The sequence below is a fragment of the Meriones unguiculatus genome, chromosome 3 (genome assembly GCF_030254825.1).
Source record: "Meriones unguiculatus strain TT.TT164.6M chromosome 3, Bangor_MerUng_6.1, whole genome shotgun sequence".
NCBI classification, from domain to species: domain Eukaryota; kingdom Metazoa; phylum Chordata; class Mammalia; order Rodentia; family Muridae; genus Meriones; species Meriones unguiculatus.
This window is the reverse complement of record NC_083351.1, coordinates 36,504,231-36,530,638: the sequence shown is the minus strand read 5'-3', so window position 1 is coordinate 36,530,638 and position 26,408 is coordinate 36,504,231. Positions and strand designations below refer to the sequence as shown.

The 26,408-nt window shown below is 45.8% G+C and overlaps 2 protein-coding genes across 5 annotated transcripts in view; one reads left to right on the top strand and one right to left on the bottom strand.

Annotated features, from left to right (window-relative positions):
* Positions 1 to 24: 24 nt before the first annotated feature.
* Tstd2 (thiosulfate sulfurtransferase like domain containing 2) lies at positions 25 to 24,165 on the top strand. 4 transcript variants are annotated; one of them, XM_021647968.2, is made up of 10 exons: positions 25 to 151; positions 2,442 to 2,647; positions 5,991 to 6,301; positions 8,179 to 8,299; positions 12,559 to 12,684; positions 13,421 to 13,526; positions 17,344 to 17,462; positions 17,914 to 18,072; positions 18,649 to 18,787; positions 21,898 to 24,165. In XM_021647968.2, exons 2-10 carry the CDS (start codon positions 2,483 to 2,485, stop codon positions 22,128 to 22,130), a joined length of 1,479 nt encoding a protein of 492 aa, XP_021503643.1. In that variant the 5' UTR covers positions 25 to 151; positions 2,442 to 2,482; the 3' UTR covers positions 22,131 to 24,165. The 4 variants fall into 4 exon arrangements, with proteins under 4 accessions (XP_021503643.1, XP_021503642.1, XP_021503639.1 ...); XM_021647967.2 differs by having other exon boundaries at positions 26 to 151; positions 2,445 to 2,647; XM_021647964.2 differs by lacking the exon at positions 25 to 151 and adding an exon at positions 169 to 266.
* The window catches only part of Tmod1 (tropomodulin 1), a 74,378-nt gene continuing 71,033 nt past the window's right edge, over positions 23,064 to 26,408 (bottom strand). The window contains exon 10 of the mRNA XM_021647972.2: positions 23,064 to 24,588. Coding sequence (XP_021503647.1) covers positions 24,524 to 24,588 — 65 coding nt within the window. The 3' untranslated portion in view covers positions 23,064 to 24,523. The remainder of the gene's footprint in view (positions 24,589 to 26,408) is intronic.

The following is a 26,408-nucleotide window of genomic DNA, read 5'->3' as shown; positions in this document are numbered from 1 at the left end:
GGCCGCCTCCTCCCGCCTTCCACCCTGAGACTTTCCCGACGGCGAGCTAAATTGCTTCGGCCGCAGCGATCCCGCCTCCGTTTTGCACCGACCCGGCCGTATTTTTCCCGGCGGCCCCTGCGCCGACGGCTTTGGAGACTTCCGGAGCGAGGTGACGTCCCAGGGACTTTGTGCGCACGCGCGCGGCGGGGGAGGGCGTGGGCTCGAGGGCGTGGAGAAGCGCCAAGTTGGTGAAGGGAGACCCAGGAAAGGCCTCGGATCGGCGGGTACGTGCCCTCACTCTCGCCGCCCGGCCGTAGCCGCCTCGGGAGACCTGGGCGGGAAGGGTGGACGACCCGTTCCCCAGCGGCAGGGAAGCCAGGGCCGGCCGGCGGAGCCGACTCCAGGTCGTCCCTCCCAGCTGACAGACGCCGCAGATATCGATCAGTCTGGTTCCAGCCTTTTGTCCCTCTGCACGTGTACAGTTTTTGACGTCTTCTGCCCTGATGTCTTTGATGGGCACCAAGCTGTCTTGTCCATGGTCTGGCCGAAACTTTTCCTTCAATCTTACCTGTTCCAGTCAATGGCCGTTTCAGTCGTTTGCTTAATCTATACATTTAGGGGAGGAGTCATTAGATCCTTCCTGTGTAACAGTTTATTCACAGACACTGCTTGCTGTACTTCCAGAGCAAGTACATGATTACATTTATTTACTATGTTTAAAACTCCTCATGGACTTAGAAAAAAAGAAACACGTGTTTGCGCCTGCGTGTGTGTCTGTACATTGACGTGTGTGCAGGAGCCCGTGGAGACCGAAAGAAGGCAGCAGATCTCCTGGAAATAGAGTTTCAGACACTTGTGAGCTGCATTTTGTGGTGCGGTGTGTGTGTGTGTACGAATCCTGGATCCTCTGCAAGAGCAGTAAGCACTCTTAATCACAGAGCCATCTTTCCAGATCTACTTTTTTTTTTTAAATAATATCTTCTATCTATTCTTTTCATCTATTCATACATGTAAACAATCCAACTCTCCAGGAACTAACTTGCAAACTTCAAACTATGGCTTCTTGGGTCCTGTCCCCATCTCAGTATGAACTACTGTGTTCTTCTGAGAAGTCCAGTTTGTTCACCTTTTAGGGATCAATACATTGTTTTCTTTACCTGATGGTCTGTGTTCTGAAATCTCCTGACTATCAGGTACTTACAGAATTAATTCCTATCATTCTTCAATGCTTGCCTTACTTCATTCAACAAGTAATGTATTGTATTAATTAACATTTGTCACCCTCTGTACACAAGACAGTGTTGAGGATACTGAAGCTGCCTGGTGAGCAAGGTGAAGCCTCTGCTCTAAGCTGAAGCACTAACTGACCCTCTCTGGAATGGCCACAGACATTGACCTAAGAGCAAAGGGAGAGTGGTACAAATTGATATCAGAGGGGCGGGGACAGATTGTCTGAGTAGGTTGAGACTTTGAAAAAGTCCTCCAGGAAGGCACTTAAGCATCAGTAATTCAGGCAAGAAATACTGGGGCCTTGTGCTGGGGTGATCGCGAATGTGGTTCAAAGTGGATTACTGACTTTAAGAGGAAGGCAAAGCTTAGGGTCTGATATGGGGTACAGCATTCTGAAAGTAGAGGCAGGGGGAATCTCAAATTCAAGATTACTAGGAGTTCAAGGCCAGCCTCTACTACATAGCAAGACCTAGTCTCGGATTAAATTAAAAAATAGGGGTTGGCAAGATGGCTCAGCAGGTAAGCACCTGCCACACAAGCCTGACAATGTGAGTTTGATCTCTGGAGCTGTGTAAATGTGGAGAGAACTGGCAGACATCCAGGCACCAGTAGACACAGAAATAAATAAAATGTAACTAAGGAAAGAAAGGAAAGTTCATTGGTTATAGTGTATCCATTTTTATAAGATTTGGCCACAGTAGCAATTTTGAAATTTTGGCTCTGAGACTTAGAACAAAAGAAACAAAGCCATAGTAAGGCTGTTGTTGGTTGATTTCAGGTGTGTGCAGTGTTTGCCTCCTAACATCCACCCTGTGTTTTTGCTTACTAGTTCATGTTTCTTTGAAAATGTATTGCCTCCAAAAGGCTTTTCCTACCCCCTTATGTATAAAAAGCCCTTCCACGTGCCTCCTTACAATGCTTATTTTCCTTTAGAATATTAAAAAAATTAAAACCTGACTTTAAAAAAATTAACTTATTGGCATACCTTCCCCACTAGATTGTAAACTGAGAGGTCAGCCTTTTTCCTGATGATTTACTGCTCTATGTGTAGAAGTGTGCCTGGCTGAGCATAGTTTTCACATAAATACTATTGAGTATACAAGTGAATGAATAGACAGCTTGGGCTATGAGGCTACCACTCATCTGCATGAATCATTCATTAGCTTCATGTTTGTGTCAAAAAGTAACAAAGACCTGAGCATCCCATTCTCTGTCCTGCTATGTCTCAGAAGATAGCTGACTGGAAGGACTGTCCCACCAAGCAAACCAGATGCCTTCTTCCACTTCACCAGATGAAGACGATGGCCTGGAGACCTGTGTTCTAAAGTTTTCTGATCTGGATTTAAAAGAGTCAAATCTGGTTAACTCCGGCAACAGTCTCAAAGCAGAGTTAGATGTCAGAACAAAGAAGAAATACTCCTTTGCAAAGAAAAAGGTAAAATTGCTGTCAGTGTCTTCATGCTCATGTATTGAAAGTTAAAGAAGTGCACATAGAAGTGTATCACCGAGCCTGCCTTCCACCTCACAGTGTAGCCTAGTAACATGCAGTATTGGCACAGTTAGGGTGGAGTATTTGGGTTTACTAGGTCCTAGACAGGAAGGTTGGACTTCTTTTCTCCATTGCAGAAAGAGTTTCAGGAACTCAGAGCTGCAGTGTAAGAAAAAGGACAGGTAATGGAGCAGCAGGCATCTGTTGAGGCTGCCACTGAACCTGCTGCTGGTGGGCAAGAGTTTGGTAATGATGCCCCTCTTTAATGCCATGTATTTTTGTTGTTGAAACCATTGGCTGAAACCCCCTCTTCTTAGAAACAGGGAACTGAAAACTCAGAGGCAGGAAAATAGCTGGCTGAAAAGGGATGGAGCAGGAGGAGCAGAAGGAACCAGATTGGGGTCTTCCTAGAGGACAGGAAAAGAGCCGTTGGGGAATTTTGAATAGTGGAATGTTATCTGATCTAGTTTTGGTTTTCTTGTTGTTTTGAGACAGGGTTTCTCTGTGTAGCCCTGGCTATCCTGTAACTTGCTCTGTGGACAAGGCTGGCGTTGAACTCAGATCCATGGGTCACCATGCCCGACTTGATCTAGATTTAAAAGGCATTTCGTATGGAAAACAAATGGTGATAAGTATGGAAAGAGTGAGTCTAAGGAGCTATTTTGTAATCCAGGGAAGAATGACTGCTTGGATCAGCGGAGTGGTAGCCAAGGGAGGTGATGAGAAATGGTTAGATTCTGGGTGTATTTGCATGTAGAGTTGGTAGATTGGCTATAGGATATGGAAGAAAAATGTTCTGGAGTTTTTTTGGGTTTTGTTTTGTTTGTTTTTTAGGCAGTCTCATTGTAGCCCTGGCTGGCCTGGAACTCACTCTATAGACCAGGCTGGCCTTAAAGTCACAGTGAGCCATTTGCCTTTGCGGGGATTGCCTTTGCTTATCATAGCTAGCTATGTGTCCATGCCTTTGCTCCATGTTCTTCCTCCTTAGTCTTGTAGAAATTCCTAAGGTATTAATTGTGGTGGCCAAGGCTACGGTAGCAAATAGCCTCACACCTGCAGTGAATAGAGCACATTAGGGGTTTGAACTTGGGACATGAGAGATTATTAACATGCAGGTTGCAAGGACCCAGGCTGATATCACCTCTGCAGGACTCAGCACATTTCCAGAGTTCCCTCTCCAGTAAAGCTAAGGAGGAAGAGAGCACAGAGGTGCACACCTGGGTGGCTTTTGCGGAGCAGAAGTGGAACTGTAGCATGTCAGTTCCATTGGAAGCAGTTGTACAGCCCTAATTGCAAAGGCTAGGAAAGACAGTGTTCCAGGAAGAAAGGGAAATGGATTTTGCTGGATGGACAGTAGGAGGTTGTTACTGAGAACAGGCTTGTCAGTTCCCTGAAGGGTTCTTAGCTCATTTGGGCTATAATTGCCTTATAAATGTATGCTTTAAAGGATGGCATCTTTTCAGTTGGATAAGATTTTTACAACAGAAGAGAATTCCAGACACTAAGCAGAGCATAAGCAAAGCTGGGAGGCAGGGTTGTTCAAGTTACATTAAGGAACAGTGAATAGAGTGGTTCATTTGAACTAAGATTGTGAAAGAAATAGTGAGTGATGAGGCTGGAAGCAGATGGGAAACACTCAGGAGTGCCTTGCACTGTGACTCCTGTATTAGAGGATGCTGTTCAACATTTATGTAATTCAGGCCAGCTGTGGGGCACATGCCTGTAATCCCAGCACTCTTGGAGGCAGGGGCACGAGGATCTCTGTGAGTTCAAGGCTAGCCTGGTCTACGAACCAAGTCCAGGACAGCCAAGGCTATACAGAGAATCCCTGTCTTGAAAAACCAAAAAACCAAACCAAACGAAACAAAAATAACAAACCATTTATGTAAAAAACCATTGATTTACTTTTTCCAAATAGAAATTTGGTACATACAGGCTGAATAACGTCTCACATTTGTGTTTTCAAAGGTAGCTAGCAGAGCCAGTATTTACAACTAAGTGAGAAAGTGGAAATAAAAGATTTTATATCTAGAAAGTAGAAAGATAGCATTTCATGGGAATGTCATAGACTGACATCAGGGGAGGCCTCTGCAATGAGTTTTAAGTGTTTAAAAGTGATTTGATAGAGCAGTTCTCAACCTCTCGGTCATGACCCCTTTGGGGTAAAATATCAGCTACCCTGCCTATCAAATATTTACATTACAATTCATAACAGAAGGATAATTACAGTTATGGGAGCCTACCTCAGAGGGCATCTGAAAGATTCTACCTAGCAGTGTATCAAAGCAGATGCTGAGACTCAAAACCAAACATTGGGCAGAATGCAGGGAATCATATGAAAGAAGGGGGAGTTAGTATGACCTAGAGGGGACGGGAGCTCCACAAGGACCAAATATATCAGGGCACAGGGGTCTTCCATGAGACTGTTTCTCTAACAAAGGACCATGCATGGATTTAACCTAAAACCCCTGCTCGGATGTAGCCCATGGTAGCTCAGGATCCAAGTGGATTCTCTAGTATGGGGGACAAGGATTATTTCTGACATGTACTCAGTGACTGGCTCATTGATCTCCCCCTTCCCCCTCACCCCCTGAGGGAGGAGCAGCCTTGCTAGGCCACAGATAAGGACATTGCAGCCAGTCCTGAAGATACCTGATAAGCTAGGGTCAGATGGAAGGGGAGGAGGACCTCTCCTATCAGTGGACTTGGAAGAGGGCAGGGAGGAGATGAGGGAGGGAAGGTGGGATTGGGAGGGAAAGAGGGAGGAAGCTACAGCTGGGATCCAAGTGAATGACCTGTGATTAAAATAAAAATTATAAAAAATTACAGTTATGAAGTAGCAATGAAATAATTTTATGGTTGAGGTCACCACAACATGAACTGTTTTAAAGGGTCACATTAAGAAAGTTGAGAACCACTATGATAGAGAAAACAGAGCAGCATTCCATTTCACGGAACAGCATTGACAAACACAGGGAGGTGTAAGCAGCAAGGTGTCCAGGTTTGTCCATGTCTCTGACATGTGCAGAAGAAGACTGTAGATGTTGAAGCTGAGGTTTGGAAGGCCAGGGTATGAAGCCTTACCTTACCACTCCCGTGTCAGTGTATGGGTCGCTAGAAGCAATACAAAGCCACCCTGTTGCTCTTGGAATTCTTTATAGGCTGGCAGGATGCCAAACTAGAAACCCCAACCCCCATAAAAGGTGATATAAGAGACTGTCGTGAGACCTTTGTTACTCCTAAACCTAAGGCAGTTAAACAATGATGGTGTTTGGAATCTTAATTGCAGGCCTTTGCCCTTTTTGTCAAAACCAAAGAAGTTCCTGCACCTTCTTATGAATTTAAGGAAAAACGGTGGCGATGTTGTCAGCAGCTATTTGCAGACCAGACCAGCATCCACAGACACGTGGCAACCCAGCATGCAGAAGATGTTTACCAGCAGACTGCTGCTATTCTAAAGCAGCTAACCACAGCAGTGAGTGCCTCACAGAGTCAGTCATCTACAGATGAAGAGAGGTCTCCCAAAGACTGGCTCACTCCTCATCAGGAAGTGTCTGCTTGGCTTCCTGATATAAGCCGCTTTAGCCTGGATGAGCTGAGGTAAGTTTTTCACTCTGTATTTTGTTTGTTTTGTAAAATATTTTCCAACCACAGTGAGATACTACAGTTAATCTACTAAAATGGGCAAAATGAGAAATACCAACCTTGGTGACTGGTGAAGCAACTAAAACACCCCGTCATTGCTGGTGACAGTGGAAATGGTCCCACCACTCCAGAAAAAAGGGTTTGGCAGATTTCTTTTAAAATTCAGACATCTTCCCAGGGATCCACTCCTGGGTTTACAACCAACAGAAGTATAAACATATGCCCACAAAAGCCTAAACACAAATGTTTGTGGCAATCTTATTTGTAAAAACAAAATATTGGAAACAACCCAGTATCTTAAATGCTAACCAGAAGTAAGCCAGTTATATTTTAAAGTGATAGGGGCTGGGAGGATGGTCTGTTAGGGAAAGTGCTTGCCGTGCAAATGTGAGGGCCTAAGTTTGAGCCCCCACGGCCCATATAAAGCCAGGCACGCCGGTGCCTGGGTAATCCCAGTGCTCCTCCAGCCAAATGGGAGATAGGGGCAAGATGTCTCAGAAGCCACGGGACAGAAGTGTCGGGTACACGGCAGTGCAAGAGACCCTGTCTCAAACAAGGTGGAAGGTGAGGACTGACATAGATTGTCCTCTGACTCCCACATACAAATTGTGACACCCATATGCCTGCATTCACACACAAACACATTCATACCATATAGGTACCTCTCTCTCTCTCTCTCTCTCACACACACACACACACACAAAGATTTAAAAAAATAATTAAAAAAGACAAACTGGAAACAGCTGTAAATAGCCATAGCAGGAAAATGAAAGGATGGATGCAGTCATGTCAGCACTGCCCACTGCCAGGCAATGTGGTGCATGCCCATCTGTAATGATAGAAAACTTCCTCCTGAGGGTTTGGATGGGAACATGTGCTTGAATTTCATTTGTAAAACATACTTTGATTTAAAATGTCTGAGCTAGTAGAGTAGTTAAGAATCAAACAGATTTGTTTGGTCCAGGTACTGATGGATTCGGAAATATGCATCCAGACAGACAAATCATTCATCAAAATTATTGGAAAGGGCTTGGAGAGATGGCTCAGTGGTTAAGAACACTGGATGCTTTTCCAGAGCGTGCAGGTTTGATTACCAGCACCCACATGGTAGCTCACAACTATCTGTAATTCCATGGGATAAGATGCCCTCTTCTGGCCTTCATGGGCATTGCATGCATACCCGTACACAAACATACATCCAGGCAAAACACCCACACACATAAAAATAGTAAATGCATAAGATGTTTTTTTTTAATATTAGAGTACACTATTCCATATACTGAATTTTCAGAATCCAACCTTTTCCTTTGCTTTAAATTTTTTAAGTAGTTTCAAACTATATTACACTCTTCTCTGCTCTCTTAAAGTACTGATGTTTAGCGCTACTGTTTGAGCATGCTGACATAGAAAGGTTTGTCTTATGTGGCCAATAATAACATGTCTCATAGGTGTGTGTATTATATGGAAAAACTGAAGTAAAATGTTTTTTATGGTGAGACAGTCAAGCCAGATACTGCCTGGTGATGGAGGATAAGCCACAGTGGGCTCAAATTTCCAGCTTGCCTATAAAGTAGAATTAATAATATCTGTCTCTTGGGTGCAAATGGTAAGTGAGGACAGTAAAGCAGATTTGGTTTTTGTAATGTAGGAAGTCTGGCCCTGATACTGTCCTATGTAGAGAAAACATGAAAGAGAAGTGCTCCTGTGTTAGAAGAATAAGAACAAAGGCGAGGGTTTCTCCATCTTTGTGGTCTTCCCACTCTGCCTGGATGCACTGGGAACTGGCCTCCTTGAGGCTCAGCTGCTCTTGCCCTCTGACTTCCCTTTTGTAGTGGCCAGAGCGACAAGGAAGGAGAGGTGCTTCTGTATTACTGTTACTGCGACTTGGAGGACCCCCGCTGGATCTGTGCCTGGCAGACAGCTCTGTGCCATCACCTCCATCTTACAGGCAAGGTAAGCCCTGCTCCACACGCACCCTGCAGAGCCTCAGGAGCTATGCTCTTCCTACAAGTCTTCACTTGGTAAGCTGTTAGAAGGAAGGGAAGTCCAGCTTGGCATTCTAGTAAAGTATTGGATAGCTGTTGATACGTTATATTATAGATCAGGAGTTGGTCAGCCTATACCTAAAGGGTAAACTAGTAAATATTGCAGGCTTTGTTAAAAAAAATTACTCAGCACTGTTGTAGATGTAAAGCATTCATGGGTGGTACATGAATATGGCTGGGTTCTGATACATTGTATGCTGAAGCAAGGGCAGTTTGCTGATGACTGAGATAGGGAGATGTTCTGAACTCAAAAGCTTCTTGTACATTTTGCATGTAGGTTTAATTCTAAGTTACATGTTGGTTTTCATAGGATCAGGTCGCTCCCGAGCTCAGGAACTGACATTTGTACCTCTTACCTTCTATGAGGACCGCCCCCTCCTTTGCATGCCCCATGTGCTCTCAGAGCTCTATTCCAGTGCTGTTTCCACAGAGGGCAATGTGAAGTGAAGTATCCTTGCTACTCTCTGCCTTTGCTGCAGCTTAAAGACTCAAGTATGGTCTGAAACTAGAGCTTATCTCCCTCATAGCATGCAGGACCTCATGAGGCAGGAGCTTTGTCTTGATGTAGTCTCAGTGCTGGAGCAAGGTTGAGCATATAGAAGGCTGTAAATATACGGCTTTTCAGTGCCTGCCCTTGCTCTGAATAATGACATGGAGACCTGTTATAGTTATTAAAAGCTTCGGGCACTATTGCTGGGCAGATACTCAGCTATGCTACCACTGGCCTACCTACTTCCTGCCATGCCCGGCTACCTGTCATCTTCATCTTGCTCGTGCACTTGCTTCTTCATTTGTGTTCTGACGGCAACTCTCCTCTCTCTGTTCCCCACCTGGGACACCTTCTCTGGGCCTGTATGTTCTATCTTCTCTCCTGCCCAGCTATTGGCTGGTCAGCTCTTTATTTAACCAATCAGAAGGTGATAGAGAACAATATTTACAGCATACCAAGACAGGAGATGATTCATAAAAATGACAGGCCAAGTCTGGCATATAATCAGATCTGGACCAGCATAGAAATCAGCATTTGAGTAAATGCAAGGATAATCTTTGCCCAGTGCACAAAAGTACCACTCCAATGGCAGATACTCTGTAAGGATTGGAAACTGCTAAATAAAGGAAAGAAAGGCTACATGTTCCTTAGGTATCCACAAGTGTGTGTGTGTGTGTAAAGATGAGAGGAAGCATATTCCTATATTCTCATCTCTGCATGCGAAAATGGCATTTATTTTTGTAAAATGCCCTTTGTAGTTTATTTTCCATCTGTATGTATGCACATTAAATAATTTTCAAAATTTAAGCCAAAAGGAAGTAGAGACCTTTTGAGAATCATGTGGCTAGGTTTTTCCATGCCACAGTTACTAATAATTCATTGGTCAGTGCTATTTTCTACACTCATATTGTCTGACAAGTGTTGGTAAAACTCACCCTGTTCACTTCATCACCACACCTTTCTCTGCAGTATCTTTTGACTCCGTTCTAACCCTCCTACCCTAGCCCAAGCCGCCACTGTGCTCAAGCTTGTCTAGACTAGCCTCTGGTCTCCAATTCTTACCCTCTGTTTAGTCTGCTTTCCCTGAAACAGCCAGAATGAGCTCATTAGAACAGCTTCAGCAGCTGCAGGTGGAGGAAGCCCACCCCCTTGACACAGCCTAGGCTGCTGCAGGACCTGGGCCCTTGCCGTCCTCACTCTTCGCACTCCAGTTGTGTCTTTCAGTTTCTTGGGACCCACCAAGTCTTGTTTTGTGTGCCAATTTTTTTTAAGGCAAATTCTCATCAATGCTCACTCCTACGCTCTTTTTTTTTTTTTTTCCTGTCTAATTTTACTGAAGCTTGATGTTGCTGACTCTCAGAGGCCTTTCCTGACCTCTCATCTAAATGCATTTTCCCCAGTAGACCCTTCCGGAGCGCCTGTGATGCTCTCATAGCACATGTTTATTTGTACTCTTAGCATCTCGATCTCCTTTAGTCTGTGCGGAGGACAGAGCGAGAGTAGAGGCTTTTTTCAACAACCATAGCCTTAATTCCTAGCAAACGGTTTTGAAAAAAGTAAGGATTTGTGCTCTGGAAAAAAAATACATATCACTATCCCCATTCAGTCAGCTCTCTCACACAAAACGTACATAATTATGAAATCAATCTTATTTTGGTTTAAAGCTAGGTATGATGGTATACTCTTGTAATCTCAACACTTAGGAGGCTGAGGCCAGAGGATTGCTGCAATTCCAAGAGCAGGCTAGGCTACACACACAGAGGAGAAAAGGGTCTCTTCTCGGTCAAGCCTGTGGCCTGCTAGCAGTGAGCAATCCCGTCCACCAGGTGGCAGCATCTTCCTAGCTCTCAGATTCATATTTCTAGACTTCAAGGACTTGGCCAGTTTAGTGAGATACTTTAGTACTGGGATTTGACATGTTGGTTTTTATCTAAGGAAAAGGAGAACCTGAATGCTCCTTCCTATACATCATAAGAGCTCCAGAAATTTGAGAGTGAGCTGTAGAGATGACTTAACAGTTAGGAGCTCTGTCACAGGAGGTGTTCCACAATGCTAACTGTTGCTTGTCTCAGTTTCCTACTTACAAGGCTTTTTCAACAAAGAGCATCTTTGAAGGACATGTTAAGAATCTAGATATTGCTAGTGTAATGAGTGAGTTTAGAGATGATCCTTTAGGGAGTGGATATTTGGCATTAATTTGGCTGCTGAGGTCAAAATAAAATAGGAAGAATTTGCCTGTCTACTCAGAAACAGTCACATAAAAATGCACATTCACCGTTGCCCCAGTCAGACTGCTTTCAGACAAGTTTCCTGGTCTTGCTGATCCCAGGCTCTTTTTCTTTGTAGTCTCCTATTAGTTGGTGATAAGGTGTGGTATCCTATAGAAGAGATGGCCTGTGCTCTCTCTGCTCCTCTGCCTCACATCCAGAGAAGGCTCTCCTGGACTTTGGCCCCTATTTTATTTTATTTTTTATTTTATTGATTTTCCAAGACAGGGTTTCTCTGTGTGACCCTGGCTGTCCTGGAGCTCACTCTGTAGGCCAGGCTGGCCTTGAACTCATAGATTGGCCTGCTTTTCTGCCTTGCCGGTGCTGGGCAAGTCTTGTACCATCTCCATCTCCAGTTCCACCAACTCCACACATACACTTGCTGCAGCCCTCTTTCTCTAAAAGTCAGTGGTAATTGGATCCTGCTGCCACTGGTCGGTTGGCATCGACTTGTAGGGTGACCTAAAGAGTTGGGTCAAATGAGACAACAACTCGGTTGTCTTCCCTGGGCGCTGACAGTGAACAGCCACATACAGCTTTCAGGTTCGGCTGCACTCGCGTGCGCGCAGCGGTGACAGTTCAGGGCCTTGCACTGGCTCACTTCTCTCCAGAAACTGTGTGCTTCCTCAGCTGGCATTTTCTAGCACCTTACTCTGGGGGTGGCTCCTTACAAAGCTGCGCCATCTTTAAACTCACTTATAGGATTTTACACTACTGGGGCAACCGACTGTACAAGCCCCCAGGCACAGCCTAGCCCAAGCTGCCCTGACCCATTACAAGTGAAGCATTTCACAGACTGTTTCAGGTTAGAGGATCCAGAGAGCCTCAGACCCACCGTGTGGCAGGCGTCGATACAGACGTGGGGTGCTTCAGTGAGCAAACTACAGCCTGACTTCCAGTGCATGGGTTTGGGGTGGTGGCTTTCCCTCAGCCGCCATGCAGAGGTGACATGTGTGTCCCACTGTCGGGACTTCGGTAAAATCTTCCCGGGGCTTTTGTTTTGTTTTGTTTTGTTTTTTAATTTACTTTTGGAATTTTGTACCTATGTAAGCTTCTTGGGCTGCCTGTGAGGAGATGGTGGAGCCCATCTTCTTCCCTGAACCTCTGGAAGCTTCTGTCTACAGCCTGGGTTTAGAATCATATCAGAATCCTTTTTGGCTACTGGACCATTGGGCTCTGGAACAAACACTTTCCAGAGCTTGTTTGGCATGTATGGGCTGAATTTCTGAGCTGAACAGTGGGCCATGCTGTTTCAGAGGGATACCTGTGCTCTATCTTGTAACACTGGTGGTCAGAGCAGGACCTCTGCTTTTCCTGTTACACTCACTGACATGAAAGGGACCTTTAGTTTATCCTGGGAAGACAACCAAACTAAGACAGCAATCCATTCCTCACTGTGTTGTGTCTCAGATTCGGATTGCTACTGAAGGAATCAATGGGACTGTCGGAGGAAGCAAAATAGCCACCAGACTCTACGTAGAAGTCATGCTTTCTTGCCCGCTGTTTAAGGGCTACCTGTGTGAGGATGATTTTAAGGTAAGAGAATAGAAAATGAACTAAAGCTAGAGCAGTCTGCTTCTGTGGGTCACTGAGGAGCACACACAGAGCCAGACAAATCCCTTTTCCTTTTGAGTTCCAAGCCAGTGCAGTAAAACAAGTGTACTTGTCACTGTTTCCAAAGTGAGCATGTCACTTGTCATGTCAGTACCCTTTGTAGAGCCAAGGTCTCCTTCCTTTAAGGATGTTACACTTAAACAAGCTGGTATTTAAAACCTGGATGTTTTAACTGGAGAGACTGTTTCACAGATCTCTGTTGTGGACTATGGTTTTAGTGAACCTGAAGTTGAAGTCATGGTTCTTTCAGCTGAGGTGCTCTGTCTAAGTACTTTATGCTTTGTCACAGTAGGTGGTAAGCTGGTGGGAACACCTCACTAATGCTCATGCTGGCCACAGCAAAACGCTAGCAGCCATTGCTTCAGAGCAGAAGCTGGTATGTGATCACATGTGCATTTCTCAAGTGCTGAGTAAGTGCACAGAGGCTTATACGCACAATGTTGGTGCATGTAGAGGAGGCACAGTAAACAGTAGCAGGTTGAAATATCTAGAATATCCTGGACCATAACTTTTTCTCCATTGAAAGCTCCTTTTCCCCTTCTAATTTGAGGTTTAAAATTTGAGCAATCCCTCTCTAAAACAGAGCATAGATCCTGTATTTGCACTTGTCTTTACCTGGCAGTGGGACAAGTAAACTGTCTTGTTTCTCCGTGGCCAGCGCAGCAAAGGAGGGGCTCACTGCTTCCCGGACTTGCGAGTCGGCGTCTTTGACGAGATCGTGCCTATGGGGATCAGCCCCAGCCGGGTCTCCTACAAGAACCCCGGTAAGCTTATGTTTACAGAGTTGTGCTTTCTGTCATAGGGGTAAATAAGAAAGGTAGACACTGATTAGCAAGAACTGTAGTGAGTCTTCTCTTTGAAATAGCCACAGGGAGGCTAACTCTTTGTCCATCAAGCACTTAGCCTGGCTTCCCTGGTGCTTATGGTAATTAAAGACTCACGTTTAGACCATAGCACATTTTTCTTGGTGATAGTTTGGCAAGTTGTTTCCTCTTTCTAGTGAGAGCAATTTGAAAGCACTGTGGTTACTACATGCAAATAGTTAGTCAGCAGAAAGAGCGCATGGGCTTTTGTCACAGTAAGCAAATAGCTTTCAAAACCAAAGCAGTGTTCTAGAACATTCGATCCCTGCAGTCACTATAGATGACTGAAAGACATTTGTTTGGTGGGGATTTTTGGTTTTGTTTATTTTTTCAAACATCAACTAGAGTACAAAGAATAATAGAGTGAACTTTCATATGCTTACTACAAAGCCTCAGCTACTCATTCATAGCAGACTGTCCTCCACACCCCATCCCTTTCTCTCATCCTAGATGATTTTCAAAAGAACCTCTGGCTCATGTTATTTCATTCCTTAAGACTTTAGTAGTTACCTCTGAACAAATGAGAGTAACAGCTACATTTAACTGTTACCATGTCTGAAACATTTTAGCAATAATTACTTAATAAATACCTTGTCAGTGAATTCCCAGTTGTTTAATGATTTCTTAAGTTTCTATTAAGAATAAATAAGAGGATCTGGGAAGATGGGTAAAGCACTTGTCACTCAAGTGTGGGGACCTGCGTTCCATTCTGCAGAGCCCACGTAAAGCTGGACACAGCAGTGCACACCTGCAGTCCCAGTCCTGCTGGGAGTTGGGGAGCAGAGACAGGAGGCTGCAGAGGCTCACAGGCCAGCTAGCAAACAGGAGTCCCTTGCAAACAAGATGCAAGATGAGCACTGATACCTGAGCCTGTCTTCTGACCCCCACACAAATAAAAGGAAACAGATTTAAATGAGATCCCTTTAACAAGAAAAACGTATTTTCAGTGCTCTCCCCTGCTGCAGATTGGCTTTCAAGGACTGTGATTTGCTTGTAGAGTTTCTCGGAATCTGGATAGTGTTAAGTGCATCCCATGGGGTGGTCCTTCATTGACTGTTTCTCCTGCACTTTCACCTCTACCTGCAGCACTCGATTCAAACTATTTCATTTAAGTTTCCTTCAAGCCTTTCCCCTCCAAGCCCCCAACCCTAGGTAGGAAAGAAGAGTAGTGGAGAGAGGGGGTGCAGACCCCTTTGCTTCTCCCAGCTGTTTAGGGTTGATGGGTTCTTTTAGGGCTATAACAATTTCTGCCAACAGCAAATACAGCCTGCAGTCTCCTCCAAGTGTCTGTGCCATGAAGCGTCTCTCTCTGGCTGCCTGTTCCAAACCACCATACTGTCCATCTCTGGTTTCCAAACTGCTACACGCCACTCGCCACCAACACACGTGCCACACTTTTTCTTTCTGGGCTCTCATATTTATATCCTGAGAGCCCTAGACTATGCCCCTTTTTATACCAGCTACCAAAGGCCATGACATGCACGAGACAGTTATCAGCTGTGGTCAAACTAAAGCCCAACTAAAACCTCACACTTGGGATTAAAATAAAAACATATTTATACAACATAACTGACTTTTTAAAGAAACCAAAACTTCCTTTACATCTCCCCTCACTACAGATTAGGGTTTGAAGAATTACATTTATTCATGTATTTGTATGTGTTTCTGTGTGTTGGGGGCTTGCAAACTGCAGCAAGCATGTAGAAGTCAGAGGATAACCCCTGAGGCTCGGTTCTCTCCTTCCACCTTGGGGTCCTGGGGATCAAACCCAGATCATGAGGCTTGAGTCATCTTGATGGCCCTGCCAGTTAGTTTTGAAGTCACTCAATCATTGGTCAGTCTTGGCACAGTGCTAATTACACCTCAATAGGACAGTCCTCTGTTCATTTACCCCTAGATTGCTTTTTAGATTGAGAGTTGTGCTGTCTAGTAGAAATATGGGAGCCACATAACATTATTTTTCAATTTCTAGTGTAAATAGAAATAGGTGAAATCAGCTTGCATGACATGATGAATGTAGTGTATCTAAAACAGTTCACTGTGTAATTAATTCAAAAAGTATTAGCAAAGTTGCTTACTTTTTCATACTTAATCCTTGGAATGCAGAACGTGTGTCACATTTACTGCCGCCTTCTTCAGAGCGCATTCAGGTAGTTGTCAGCCACAAGTGACTAGCAACATCTATGCTAGACAGCTCTGGGCCAGAGCCTTGATCACATCAGGTTCAGTCCCTTCTTTTGCTTCCACTGCCTCCCTGTTTCCTACGTAGTACTGTCTTCTCTCGAAGAACAAAGGATGGCCTGCCTCTAAGGCGTTCGTTTTTCATAGGCAAATATCAAAAAGAAGGCCAAGAGTTAAACCAGAGGGAAAGGGCTGAGATACAAGCATCTTGGAAACAGGCATGAAGAGAAGGACCGGGCAGGCTGTGTCTGTTCCGTGTCCCCGTTTAGCAGGAGGTGGTACGACGGCGGCTCTCCCTGGTGTGGCAGGACACTGCTTGGGCGCTGAGGGAGGCCGGCAGGCAGTCCCGGGCTGCCTTCACCTGAGCAGGTGGTCTAAAGGGGCTTCTCGTGAACATGCCCGTCTGGTCTCGGTCTCTTTGGGCTTCCTCTGCCAGAGAGCAGCAGCAGTAACAGCAGCGACAAGGAATGAACGTGGCTCCCTGAAGCTCTCTACAGGGAGAGGCAATGAGAATTTCTGTGCTTCTCATCGTAGTTGTGAGCCTCACTTTTTACATCACTGTTTTGGGACCCATGTAATTATGCGACATTGACCTGAATAGCATCAGGCCTGATTACACTCTATAATTTTAGCTTTCAGAATTGGAAACCTAAACTGTGCTCAGGGACCCCTTTTCTCTCCGTGTTTGGAGAACTATCGAGTGGTAGTTGGGGTTCATACACAATAGAGTGAGGCTCCTGTGGTACTGTAGAGCTCTGTCATGAGTGGTCAGTAACTGTCACCGGAGGCCCCACCCTCAAGTGTAATTATTTCACAGTGCCAAGTTCACTCCAAGTTCTTCACAATTAGTAAGATGTCTGGGGATATTTCTGCTCTGAGTTGAGAGGCAAATGCTCTTCAGGCTAGAATCCTTTCAGTCCTCTTGCACTCTAATATTCATCTCCATCTCTTCTTTCCAGTCTCTTTTCTTGTTTTTTTTCTCACCTTTTTCACGTTTGTTTGTATTGTCCCCTCCACCCACCTTTTCTCTTATGAATGCCCACAAATTTAAATACATCTTCTTACACTTGTATCAAACATACATATGCTCAAACTCAACTACCTTGGTGTAACCCAAGGTCTTAGCCTTGAATTTGTGCTCAACTTTTTTACTTGACAGTTTGAAGGCTGCAGTGACTCCTGGGCACATTGAAGCTCTTTTGTGCGCATTGACAGTAGGGCACCGTCCGGTTCAAGACTCACTTGACCACACAGCACACAGTGGACTGGCACTCCAAATAAATCCCCACGAATCTGGTATAAGAAAAATCCCTGATTTCTGAACTGCAGGAACTCTGTAGTCTCAGCTTAGAGTAAGGAGAGGACAATGCCTGGGATGCTGAGCTATCTTACCCTGATCCTCAGGGCTGTCGTTTCTGACTCTTGTAATTATAAACCAGGGTGACGTGGAAAGGAGCAAGCCAGCACTTCAGTCAGGCTAGCACAACTGTGATTAGTTTTTCATTTGTTTTAATGTAATTGTTTGGCTTGGTTTTAGGAATCCATTTATCCCCTGGAGATTTTCATAAAGAAATAGAAAAGCTTTTATCACAGGCAAATCAGGAACAAGGTGATACTATCCTACTGGACTGCAGAAACTTCTATGAAAGCAAAATAGTAAGTAAGAGCCAGAACTGAGTGGCACGAAATGGTGGGCGGGCCTCACACAGCAGCACAGTGTCCTTCCCATGTGGAACCTTTAGCCACGTCAGTCTCCTTCATGTACTGGCAGCACAGGGAAAACCTGCGTCCTGAACGCAGGTCTGTTGAGAAAGCTTAGAAAAATGCAAGTTAAAGCCATCTTGGCACATGTAAGCATTTTGTTTCCCATGAACCTACCCTTGGCATGTGCCAGTGTAAAAGCTGCCACTGTAATGTTGACCATTCCCCCGAGGGATCTGTAAGAAGGGAACCCACAACCCCAGCTCTTGAGGTTCAAGGGAGAGAGTGTGGGATTTGAGCCTCTGGTAGCAAATGTTCTTTGCCAAGGTGGGAGTTGTGACCTGGAAAGAACTGGGCTCCCAGCAGGTACATTTTCTAATCATTTCCTTCTGTCCCTATGTTGTAGGGACGATTCCAGGGCTGCTTAGCACCAGACATCAGGAAATTCAGTTACTTCCCTAGCTACGTTGACAAAAACCTTGACATTTTCAGGCAGAAGCGGGTGCTGATGTACTGCACTGGGGGGATCCGCTGTGAGCGGGGTTCTGCGTATCTCAAAGCCAAGGTGAGCTGCTGCGGGCCCAGCACACGGGTGAAGACCATGCCCCACCAACAGCTGTTTGGAGCTTCCCACCTCACTCCTACCCCTCACCCCTGCTCACCCCAAGCTGGCTGAGGGATTTATTTTCCCTGCTACCATAGGGTTGTCAGTCAAAAACCTGAGCTTCTTAAGTCCCCAGCACTTAGCAGTCTTGAAGACTCGTCAACTACAAAAGAACAAGCTTAGCTGAGCGGCTCTCTTCCCTAATCCTTGTGCGTGATCCTGAGAAGAGCAAATTCAGTAACTTTACATGTCTCAACAGATGCCTTCCTATATTTAGGGGGTAGCAAAAATAGTTAGGCTTCCTGGGGTTTAGAGGGTGAAGGGCCTGACAACTGTCATCACCCAGCCTCTGGTAGGCAAGGTCTGGCCAGGTGGTTGCTTGACCCTTTGGTCAGCATTTTCCACACCCTGCGGGGGCCTTTGGGAGCCGTTGGCTGATGGGCACAGGCTGTGGATACTCTACTTGGATACTCATCACTGTGGAACTGTGTCTAAACCTGTTTCTTTCGACATCTTGATCTTTTTTTCTATATCCAGGGAGTGTGTAAGGAAGTGTTTCAGCTCAAGGGTGGCATCCACAAGTACCTGGAAGAGTTTCCTGATGGTTTTTACAAAGGGAAGCTGTTCGTTTTTGATGAGCGGTTTGCCCTGGCCTACAACAGTTCTGTGGTATCAGGTAGGTCAGACCAGGTCCAGAGTCCACATCATTGTAGGTCAAAATTATTCAACATTCTAAGCCCTGCCCAGGGAAGGCTGGCCAGGACACCTGAACATGACATGGAAAAGGGAAGGTTACTGGCCACCATTTTGTTTCCCAGCAGCTGGAGATGCAGGAATGAAGCAGGCATCAGATGGTGCTGGCCATGCCATGTACTGGGTGGGCAAGCCCTTTAAAATGGGCATAACCCCACCTGCCTTTAAATCAGGGACTTAGCCTGGAGTTAGTATGTAGAATTTGGGGGTCCTGAGAATTTGAGTGAGAAGATAGTTAAATTTTCATTTTCAGTAAGTTATGACAAAAATGAAACATATTCATCAATCATGAATGCAGACAGTGGACCAGTTGTGCCAGATGTGCTGGACCATTTTCTCTAGTAGAATTCCCAGTCCTGCCGTATCCACTGCTGCTGTTGTAAGTAGCTCAGCATCGCATCATGCTCATCAGTTTCATAGTCCCCCACTAACTCTTGGATTTAATGTGTTATCAAATAACGAAGCTCTTGTTATGTCACACGTTCTGAAAGATATTTTGCTACTTTGTATTTCCATACAATTGACTTCTTTTGAAACACTAAGCATTTGATTTTCTTCATTTAAAATTGTTTTTCATAGGCAAGGTCCATAGTCATTATCAGGCTACAAATATCCATGCAAAAGGGTAAGCAATAGGTTGCTTGTGGACATTTGAGGGCTTTTGTGGAGGTCTGAACAGGAACACACAGCAGCTGTTTGTAATGTTGCTCTCATTTCCTCAGATGAGAGTTATATCCAAGCTGTACAAATACATGGCTTGGCCTGAGCCCAGAGCATTTCTTTCTGTTCTAGCTATCCCTTGACCTAGGCCTGGAAGCTGCTAGCCTCCATACAATCTAATCTTCTGCATACCCAAATCTTGAAGGCTTCAGCTTCCAGCCTCTGTCTGCTAGCCTAGGCTAGAATGTTTCAGCCTCCCTGCTGAGTTAATTCACCCTTCCTTTCTAGCTCTTTCTGAACACTTGCTGGCTGGTTCAACTCAGTTGTTCTGGCCCAAGCTCCTCTCCAAACTGACTGATTCAATCTGGCTTCTGACTGAATTGCTTTGCTTGGCCTCAAACTAACTCCGACAATATGTTCTAATCTTTTGGCTCTCATTCTCTGGCTTATTCTCTCTGCCACCTGCCTCTGTAAATCTGTCCCAGTGAAACTGCCACACTCCTCTTCTTCCTCTTCCTCCTACCACCGCTCTCCCTGCACTGCTCTTTGGTACCCTTTCTTGTGCCATTCTCGTTGAGAGTTGGGCATATCTTGTCTCTGACTCATTCTGTGAAATCTTTCTCTAATTTGTCCCTTTGTCTTCTCCTCAATTACATATTGCTTTCATTATTTGGGGTTAATGGTGTGAACTAAAGGCATATCTGTATTCCAGCCAGATCATGCTATAATCCAGAGCTTGCCTGCATATTAACCAGATAGACCTAGCAGGTATTTAGATATGATCCCTTGCCAGAGCAGCCATGTTACTGGATTAAAATTCCTCTACAGCTGCTAGTCTTCCCTTGACCAAAGACTGATCCTCTTTTATATGGGGAAAGCCATCCTCCTCAGTTGAGCTGCAGTTTCAAGAATGACACACATGGAGCCATGAGGGAGGAAAGGGACACCTGCTTAGACAGCCTGATCAGCTGAATCAATCCTGGCGATCAGTGCGTGTCAGATGCCTCAGACAGATTGCCCTCACACCCCGAGGGCACATTTGAAGGTGAGAATGGCAGAGGCAGAGCCATGAGGGTGGCTGGTGCAGCCAGCTCATAGTTTGCCTACACCGAAGGGACTTACTGGGTATAAACAGCTAGAAAAAGACAGTCCCCTAAAGATGAATGGCTCTGGATTGCTCAGTTCAGTAGTATCTGAATGAAAAGTCAGAGGTAGACAACCTTGATAGTTGCCACAGTTTTTAGAACCTTATGAATATAGACCTCTTAGTAAGGTTTGTTCATCTTCTCTCCTTCCTTTCTGGTCTCTGTGAAAAATTACATTTACTAATCTACTTAAATGCTCATGTACATTCCAAAATGCACCTGTGGAGGTCAGAGGACAACCTACAGGAGTCGGTTCTTTCCTTCCACCATGTAGATCCTGGGGATTGGACTCAGGCCATCATTCTTGGCAGCAAGTGCCTTTAACCACTGAGCCATCTTTCCTGCCTACCTTTCTGCTCTTTTATTCATGATGGTTTAATATTTGTCTTATTTAAAACCTCAGATCTGTTTTGTAGCAAGGTATAGTATAAGTTATAAGTAGAAAACAAGTTAGAGATTTTATAGCGTAAGTAGCCTGTAGGACGTGAACGCCTGCATGTGACTGTGACTCTGAGAAAAGGCTCAAAGGTAGCATAGCTGAGCAAGGGGCCTGGTGTTTCGAAGGTAGCCAGAAGCTGGCCAAGAAATACAGGCTGAGAAGGAAGATAATGTGCAGGTTAGGAGCTGGCTGGTCAGGTGTCCTGGCAGTGGCCTTTGGTGGCCGCCTGGGGTAGGGAGTTGTGCACTCTGTAAGTTGGATGTGATGTGGGGTCATCTGCATTCAGGGATGTTGTCCCCCTGGGTAGGAAGATTATCTCAGGGAGAGACTGTGTAACAACAGATAATGAACTGGTTTCAGAAGTGCTCAAGAGAAAGAGATATAACCGTTTTCTGGATGGAAAAATGCAATGGATTGGTAAAGACAAATCAGAATGTAATTCCCAGGAGCAGCCTCATCACACCATACCACCCTTACCCGACTAAAGGGCCTTTTTCTTTCTTAGAAGACAGGAATAGTGTTTTCTTTTAATCTTACTATTTGTTTCTATTTTTGAGACAGGGTCTTACTGTATGTAGCCCAGGCTGGCCTTGAACTTGCAGTCTTCCTGTCTTCCAAGTGTTGAGGTTGGTTCCACTCTGCTTAACTTGGAAACATTCCCTTGGACCAAAAGAGTATACTAGATTCTAGTGAATTAAGGGTTATTTTAGGAATTCGATAAGTACATGCCTGTGTGTGTATGTGTGTACATACAAGAGAAAGAGAATAATAAAACTTTTTCTTCCCTAGAATGTTCATACTGTGGAGCCCCATGGGACCAATATAAACTCTGTTCTACTCCCCAATGCCGCCAGCTTGTTTTGACCTGTTCTGCCTGTCAAGGACAAGGATTCACAGCCTGTTGTGTCACGTGTCAAGATAAAGTGGGCAAGCAGGCTTCAGGTCCCACGCAGGACAGTTTCAAAGAAGAATGTGAGTGTACAGCCGGGAGGCCACGCATCCCACAGGAGCAGCATGCATGACTGCCCGTGAGCCTGGAGCCGGGGCCTGGTGCCGGGGAGGCCGAGCGGCAGCCTCCGAGCATTCCCTGAGCTTCACAGTGTAGGCTTAAGTGGCCCTGTGCAGACTGTCATGGTTGTAGAAACAAATTAGGAACATCCATGTTGGTCACTGCCACCATAGCAGATGGCCACGGGCAAAGGCGACAGGGAGTCCAGTGTTGGCTACTAATTGACCCATTTGATTCAGAAGATGCTAGAACCGGGGAAGCAAGTGAGCCGTGGGGGATCCCAGGGATGTTGAGGGGTAGAGCCGTGAGCACGGTGGCTGCGCCATGTGTTCTCTGCCGTACAGCAGGGCAGTCGCCATTGTTCTTGTCTACACACTCCTTTAACCTGGCAGCAAAACATGGACCCTTAACAACATGGCCCTGGGTACGGACTCTTAAAGCAGGCCAGCTGCCATCTTCCCTCCCCTGCTTCAGCCTCTTCCCTGACTACCTGAAGAGGCCTGTAACCTGTGGCACTGACCACCCTCTGCGTTGAAGTGTTTACTCAATCAGCCTGGCCCGTTTTTCAACAATGTGATCATGGCACTACTGGGTAATTGGCCAGAGACCGTGTGGCCCTCAGAGTCTATCTACACTCTGTCCCTACAGAAAATGCTGGCTCCTGGTCAGACTGACAGCTTATCGCGCAGAGGTGTTCTCACAGGTGTCCACACTTTTATCGATTTGATTTCTTGAAACATGTCTGCCTAGCAGCCCTGCGTCAGCCAGCATTCCCTCTCTCAGCATCTGAGTGTCTGTAGAGATCCAGATGAAAAGCAAGCTTTATGTCAGCACCTGGGACACAAAACACTTTTCTTAGTGAGGTCATTCAGCATGGTAGCTATCCAGCCTTCTGGCTTTGGGCACATGTCCCTATCACACGATTCTTAAGAAGCACACAGAGCCATACATATGCCAATGGCTTTAATATTATTTTGCAGTTTCCAGTGATGCAGAATGCAGCTGCAGTTGTGTTTCAAGGAGAAGCTGAGTGGGGATGGCCGTCCCTGCAGCTTGGTGCCACTTCTGGGCCTGTGTGCATCCTCAGTAGACACTCTGAGTGGTGAGGCCCTGAGGTCACCTCTAGTTACCCTGTACTGTCCACAGCATTACAGTTTAGTGTGCTCTCTTAAGTTAGAAGCCCCCTGGGCTATGCTGAACAGCTTTTGAGCCTTGCCATTATTGTAATATTGGCTGAATCCCTAAGGAAAAAACTCCAAAGCAACAAACAAAAATGCTAGTTTTACTGGCACTGTGGTCTATTAAAAGGCACAAGAATAGTGTGTTTTAACATTTTGCTGGCTCCCATGGTGTTAAAAAAGGGATCCAGTAGAAATGCCAAGATTAGGTTTCCGAGTAATCACTTGTGTCATTTGGCCAGGATTTCCTAATTCTTTACTGTTGGGATGTTGTGCACTGCTGTCCTTCAGAGCCTTCATTTGTAGGCGAGAGCTCTGTGTGATTATTTATCTCCTAAGTGACCTGGCAGACACTTGGTGTCTGTAAGCTGGGCTATGCTCAGTACCGCAGCCATGGTGTCTTGGAAATTCACCCAGTGGTGTTGACCTCACATAAGCCAGGCACCCACTGTGGTATAGGAAGATATTTCATGTGGCTCTAAGTTTTCCTCCATCATGAAGGTGGCCTTCAAAAAGGAAAAAATGACTTCTGAGCACAGTGAGTCCACCCCAGGTGTCCACACAGAGCACACAGGGTGCTGCCTGGGTGGCGGGTGTTAAGACTTGAAATTTCACCATTGCCTTTTCCTCCCTCTTCCTCTTACCTGGCAGAAGGAATCCTGTGTCTTTCTGACTCTCAGAAGAGTCTGTGGCTTGTCTTTCATTATCGGGGGAAGAGGGGAGGGAGGAGGTGTTCATCTTGGGGTCAATTTGGCAGCTTTAATCTTGAGGTTAAAGTTTCAAGTGGGGTTGAAAAATCATGATTATCTGTTCTTTTCACTGAGTTGCTATGGTCAAATCTGTAATAAAGTGTTTCACAGTGCTTCCAAACTAGGTGGGAAGAGTGCTCTGTGTTGATGCGTTCCATTGTCAATGCACCCAAACACCAAAGCATGGCCACCAAGGGGGCTGTCACTGCCACTGTCATGCTGTCTGTAGCAAGACCTGCCAGTTTGAGGGCTTCTTCACTTTTAAATAATTACCAGGCTGAGCTCTGTGACTAAAAATCTTCACATTAACCATATTTTATAAAAGGTCCGACTACAGTCACTAGTTAACCTAAACCTTAGTGCACAAAGAACTGAGCCACGAGAGTTCCACGCCAGCGTTTGCCTCCTGGTCTCCCCTGGGGAGCACAGATTGTCGGTAGAACATGTCCAGTTCACAGGCGTGGGCTCTCCTTTGCACACTAGACACCGCTGCGGCACTTGGGAATAATAGGCCCCGTCAGGTCTGCAAGCCTCCTCTTCCTCACTGCAAAGGAATGGGAGAGAGATGTGAGCCAGCCGTCCCTGCCTGTCCACTCAGTCCGAGTCTGCTCTTTACTGGCAGTGACAAGAAGGCTGCAGTTTGTTCCTGCTTACTAATGATAGTCTGTGGTAGGGTGGACACAGCCTCACATCTCTTCTATATGGCTGACCACACATTCCCTCTGTCTCTTTCTCTCTGTGTCTCTGTCTCTATCTCTCTTTCTCTTACACGCGCACGCGCGCGCACACACACACGCACGCACTTTTGCCTTTGCCTACAGGGGCTCCACAGTTGAAGAATGTATCTGAGCAAAGTTAACTTTCGCCTGTCTTAAGACTGGGGTCGTAGTCTGCTGAATATGTTCCCTTTGCTCCTGGAGTGCGTGGCCTGCCTCCTGTTTATGTCAGTAACCGAAAATTGCCTGCAGTTGTCATGCCCCCTCACGTTTTAACAGTGACATTTCCCCAGGAGCAAAACAACTCATGCTCAAAAGCTGTCCATATGACAGTCAAACCTATAGAGAGGGAAGTATGAACCAGGAGGTTGCAGACAGGAGGTGCGAGCTTAGCGGATGGCTAGGGCCAAAGTGACCCCTTTGCTGTAATGAGAGGGAACATAGTATCGGCAGATGAGAACTAAGGAGCAAGCTGTATTCACTGCAAGAATACACCTGTATTCACGGGTCAGGGAAGGCCAGAGAGGAGCAGATTACGATAAGGGGCCTGCTGATGTGGTAGGGGCAGGTGACCATTTGCTTCCTGTTTAGTCAGTCTACGACGGCTTCCAGTTTCCAAGCTGAGGTGGATGTGCAGCCAGCAGCTCAGAGCCCATGAGCTGTAGCCCCATTGTCAGCCAGTACACGACTCACATGGAACACATGGGTCGGTGTGGCTGAGAGTTGGAGGGCGGTCCCAGGCTCACAGGTGCTCAGTGGCCCCATGCATTTCCCCGTAGCCCAGGTCAGAAGGAGGAATGCAGACCAGGGTAGGTAGGCCATCTGAAAGGAAGACATCGTCCTCCTGAAGGTGACTGACTAAAAGTGTCACAGTTTGGGAATCTGTACAGGAACAGAAACCCAAATCCAAAGCACAGAAGCAGTTTGTCCAAATGTGCAGTTTCTACAAATGAGCCTGTGACCGCACATGAGCTGTGCAAGAATGCCCGTGGGTGCTCCTTACCTATTGATACCTACAGTATGTAGTCACCCACTGACCGTTCAGGAGATGTAGAACCAAGATTTGAACAGAAGCCACCCAAAGGCTCTGGACTTTGCGTGTTGTCATTTCCATTTCCCTGAAGAGGAAATGGTAGCGAAGATATGTTTGCTTAAAGCCAGAGAGCTAGTGATAAACGGTGTGGTAGCACACTCCTGTACTGCTAGCACTTGGGAGGTGGAAGTCAGAGCATCAAGAGTTCAGTGCTAGTCTCTGCAACATAGCAAGTTCAAGACCAGCTCTGCTCAAACAAACCAAATAACAAAGCTAGAACCAGAGGGATCCAATCCGTGTAACTCATCTTGAGCCTCAGCCGAGTATCTCTCTCAGTTTGGCCACATGTCTGTCTCATCCTCGCATCATCAGCTCTCCCCCTTGAAGAACGCATGCCCCTTTCTGCAGAGTTAGGACTGCAACCTCAGTCACTGGCCTTTGAGGGAAAGTGCTGAAGGAGACCAGGTGGGGGGAGGTTGGGGCTGGGAGAGAGGAAACTCCCATCACTCTTCCTCATTGTATATATGAGGCTAGATCTGAGTGCATGGCCCCTAAGAACTGGCTTTCACAGAAAGGGATGCCTATTTATTCAGGTGTTATGTCTCCCCATTTTGA

Excerpts from the sequence above, each read along its gene's own strand:
- Tstd2 (XM_021647968.2), top strand. The coding sequence starts at position 2,483 with ATGCCTTCTTCCACTTCACCAGATGAAGACGATGGCCTGGAGACCTGT. Across the intron at positions 17,463-17,913 it reads ACTTCTATGAAAGCAAAATA|GGACGATTCCAGGGCTGCTT; the intron begins GTAAGTAAGAGC and ends CCTATGTTGTAG. Across the intron at positions 18,073-18,648 it reads CTGCGTATCTCAAAGCCAAG|GGAGTGTGTAAGGAAGTGTT; the intron begins GTGAGCTGCTGC and ends TTCTATATCCAG.